The sequence below is a fragment of the Pteropus alecto genome, unplaced genomic scaffold, assembly GCF_000325575.1.
Source record: "Pteropus alecto unplaced genomic scaffold, ASM32557v1 scaffold96, whole genome shotgun sequence".
Taxonomy (NCBI): domain Eukaryota; kingdom Metazoa; phylum Chordata; class Mammalia; order Chiroptera; family Pteropodidae; genus Pteropus; species Pteropus alecto.
This window is the reverse complement of record NW_006438979.1, coordinates 1,070,439-1,073,994: the sequence shown is the minus strand read 5'-3', so window position 1 is coordinate 1,073,994 and position 3,556 is coordinate 1,070,439. Positions and strand designations below refer to the sequence as shown.

Sequence of the window (3,556 nt, the reverse complement as noted above, 5' to 3'; positions counted from 1 at the left end):
GAGCCGAGCACCAGACGGTGGCTGGGGCGACCTACTCTGTGAGATTTATGTGTATGTGTCTTTAATAAAAACCGTCTTCCCGTTTGAGGGAGGGGCCTCGGCGATGTGGCCTCACCTGGGTGGCAGCTGCCTGAGATCCGGCTCAGCAGCTCGTGCGCCTTGTCGTCGGGCCAGCCCTGGAGAACTCCGGAGACGATGTACAGGTCTGCCTCCGGGAGGCGGTCCTTCAGAAAGTCACCTGGTTTAATACAAAACGTAAGAAGTTCGTCAGGGACCCAAGAAATGGTCCCCCCACCTGACGGACATAGGAGGTGCCACTCTCACAATGGAAATGAATACAGATGCTGCTTGTCGTGGGGGAGACCATGTCCCCCCAAAAACACACATCCACGTCGTAACCCTGGAACCTCAGCACGGGGCCTTGTCTGGAAACAGGGTCTTTGCAGACATGATCCATGAGATGAGTCTTCCTGGAGCAGGTGGCCCTAGACCCGGTGACGGTGTCCTTATAAGGGACAGAAGAGGAGAGACACAGACACAGAGAAGCCACTGGACACAGAGGCAGAGATAGGAGGGACGCGGCCACCAGCCCAGGGACGCCTGGGGCCCCCAGACACTGGGACAGGCAGGAAGGACCCTCTCCTGCGGCCTCTGGAGGGAGCGAGGCCCTGGGACACGTGGATGGCACACTACTGATCTCCAAGACTAGGGGAGGCACATTCCCGTTCTTATGCGCCATCTGTTTGTGTGGTCTGTTTTTACAGCCATGGAAAAGTCGTGCCAACGGAAAACAATTTTTTGAGTTACGTTGTCAGCAAACATTACATTGTTACTGCTTAGTTCGGCTGGGATGGTGATGTCTGTATTGAACAGGTACAGACCTCTTTCCTTGTCATTATCCCTGAAACGATACAGTGTAACAACTATTTGTACAACATTTGAGTTATACGCAACCTAGGCGTGATTCAAGGGCTATGGGAGATGTGTTGAGGGAACGTGCAAATACTGTCATTTCTATTTAGGGACTTGAGCGTGTGCAGATGTAGGTGTCTGAGGGGGTGCTGGAACCAATCCGTGGCACAGACAGAACCACGGCTGCACACACAGGAGTAAGAACACTGCACATGTACACGCACACAAGCATGCACACCGCCCTGCACACACACACGCAGAGACACACTCAGCATCACAGGTGAGTGAGGTGGCCCAAGGGCCGCCCCTCTATAAAGACCCAGGAGCCTTTACCTGGCACGAAGCTGACCTGCTCTGTCGGTTGCCCGGTGGGTTGAAAACAAGCCACACGCTCGACGGCCTCTCGGAGGTCGAACACGGTCACCCTCAGACCTGGGTACTCCCGGGCAAGCTCGTGGGCCAGGGCACCCATGCAGCCTGTGGGTGGCAGAGACATGCTTTGCGACCCGCCCCTCCCGGGCCTCAGAAAAACCCGGGGTGAGGTGTTCGCCCTCAGCAAAACCAAAACGATGTTCTAGAAAAGTGCATTGAGGCCAGTGCCATGAAATGCAGCCAGCTGGTGGGAGCCATGGCTGATGTCTCATATCAGCCTTGGGGCCATCCACGGTCAAGACCACGTCACCTGGTGTGTGAGCAGGTGAGCGGGGTGCAGAGTGTTGGGGAAGCGGGTGCAGACTCACAGGGGAATCCTTACAGCAAAGCTGTAAGGTCCATACCCTTCCCTTCTTTCTGCTGTGGGATGCAGGCGCAATGGCCGGCGCCACAGCAGACACTCTGGGCCACCAGTAGGGCGTGCAGAGAGGATGGGGAAATGCAAGCTGGCAGCTCAGAAGTCCAGTCCGGACCCTGAGCCCACGACCGCCCTAGGCAGGCCTCTGCTCTTCCTCTGCCCACTGTCCTGAGCTGAGGTGGGGTGCAGTGTGTGGGGCATGGGACACAGGGCTCCACGGTTGTCTCTTCCACTCGGCAAGCACCAGGAAGGGCCCCGTAACCACCTAGCAGCTGGGAACATGTGCCCAAGCCCCACACCCACCCCGGCCTCACGGGGTCCTTAGGGTTTGTTAAGATATAAACCATTTTGCAAGTCTAATGAACAGGTCACGGGCCCGCGGTTTAATATGAGCAAAGCGCACACAGAGCCACGGGCACGGATTCCTGTGGGGTGTACGCACCTCCCAGGGTGCAGGCGGAGCTGAATCGGGACAGGTCGAAGGCCGTGGCCACCTGGTGTGCGGTCAGCCTGGCGAGGCCATGCGTGGCTCCTGAGAACCACGGCTTTCTGTCCGGGCTCTGGCTGGCGTCCTAAACCAGAGCAGGATCTGAGTGGCCGTGCTGAGGCCGGCGACCCGCACCCAGCCTGTGCTCCCAGCTGGCACGTTCCAGGTGGGGGCTCGGCAGGGCTCGCGGGGTGGGGAGCCTCAGGGCAGAGCTGGGCTGGGCGTTGGGGACGCTGGGGCGGGGCGGCGTCAAGCATGGCTGCATGGGCCGGGGGGTCACGTGGCAGCGGCAACTCCTTCCAAATGCGCCTGGTAACAGGCATCTCAGTGTCACCGAGGCTTGCGGTGCGTGGGGTCAGGGCTCTGGGGCACAGCCAGCACGGAGGGGTGGTGCGGACCCACCGCGCCAGCAGCTCTGGCCTCGGAGCAGCTTTGCATTTTCATTCTGTCCGTCCCTGTCTGTCTGTCTGTCTCTGTCTCTCCTTCTCTCTCCCTCTCCCCCCTCCATGTCCCTGTCCCTCTTTCTCTGAAGGACAGAGCAGCCTGGCTCCTGCAGTGTCCCTCGGGAGTGTTCTGAGCCCTCCCCCCAAACCACGGACGGCCCCTTCTCAGCTGCAGCCGCGACCCGACTTGTTCCTCGTGCGTGTGCCCCAGCTGTGCTCACCCACATGGACCGAACCCAGCCTGTCTCCCCGTGTCCCCTCCCCGTCTGTTCCTCTCCCCATGTGTCTCATTCTGTGTGTCTGTGTTTTTCTGTCTTTCCGTTTTTGGTCTCTGTGTCTGTCCGTCCGCCTCACACCTGACTGAAGCCCCAGGCTGCGTCCAGTCATTTCCGTGTCACACAGACAGCCCGACTCGGCACCTGTGTGGTCTGCCCTCAGCAGCCGCTGCTGGGGGACAGCTGTGCTCCCCAGGCCCCCAAGTGTGCTGCCCTGCAGAGCCAGGTCCACAGCATCGCCCTCCCAGCACCCCGTTCCCAGCACCCCCTTCCCGGGCCCTGCAGCACCTGAAACGCCCGGCCCCGGAAGGTCCCTGGTGCTGTGAGCGGCCAGCACCCGCCGTCCCGCCCGCGGCCTGCCGTCAGGGTGCTTCTGAGTTCCCGCATGTCCACTGCCCGGAGCCGGGCCGACCCCACGGGGCCTTCCGCGAACGCAGGCGGCATGGAAGGGCCTCCTGGCGACCTACCGGGAACACGGCCCCGTCCTCGGTGCCCGCGGCCCGCCGGCGGCAGTCAGCGGCGGCTCCCGCCCGCACGGCGCGCTCCAGGCAGCTGACGTGGGGCCAGTCGAGGTCGTCGCAGAGCACGGCGAGGCTGTGCAGGGTGTGCTCGCCGTGCGACAGCAGGTGCCGGCCGGCCAGCTCCGTGT

At 61.4% G+C, this 3,556-nt stretch overlaps 1 protein-coding gene across 1 annotated transcript in view; it reads right to left on the bottom strand.

The window, feature by feature from the left end:
- ASMTL (acetylserotonin O-methyltransferase like) overlaps window positions 1–3,556 on the bottom strand; it is an 18,108-nt gene that overhangs the window by 3,466 nt on the left and 11,086 nt on the right. The window contains exons 11-14 of the mRNA XM_025049761.1: window positions 3,375–3,556; window positions 2,145–2,274; window positions 1,246–1,389; window positions 5–238 (exon numbers count right to left, since the gene is read on the bottom strand). Coding sequence (XP_024905529.1) covers window positions 5–238; window positions 1,246–1,389; window positions 2,145–2,274; window positions 3,375–3,556 — 690 coding nt within the window. The remainder of the gene's footprint in view (window positions 1–4; window positions 239–1,245; window positions 1,390–2,144; window positions 2,275–3,374) is intronic.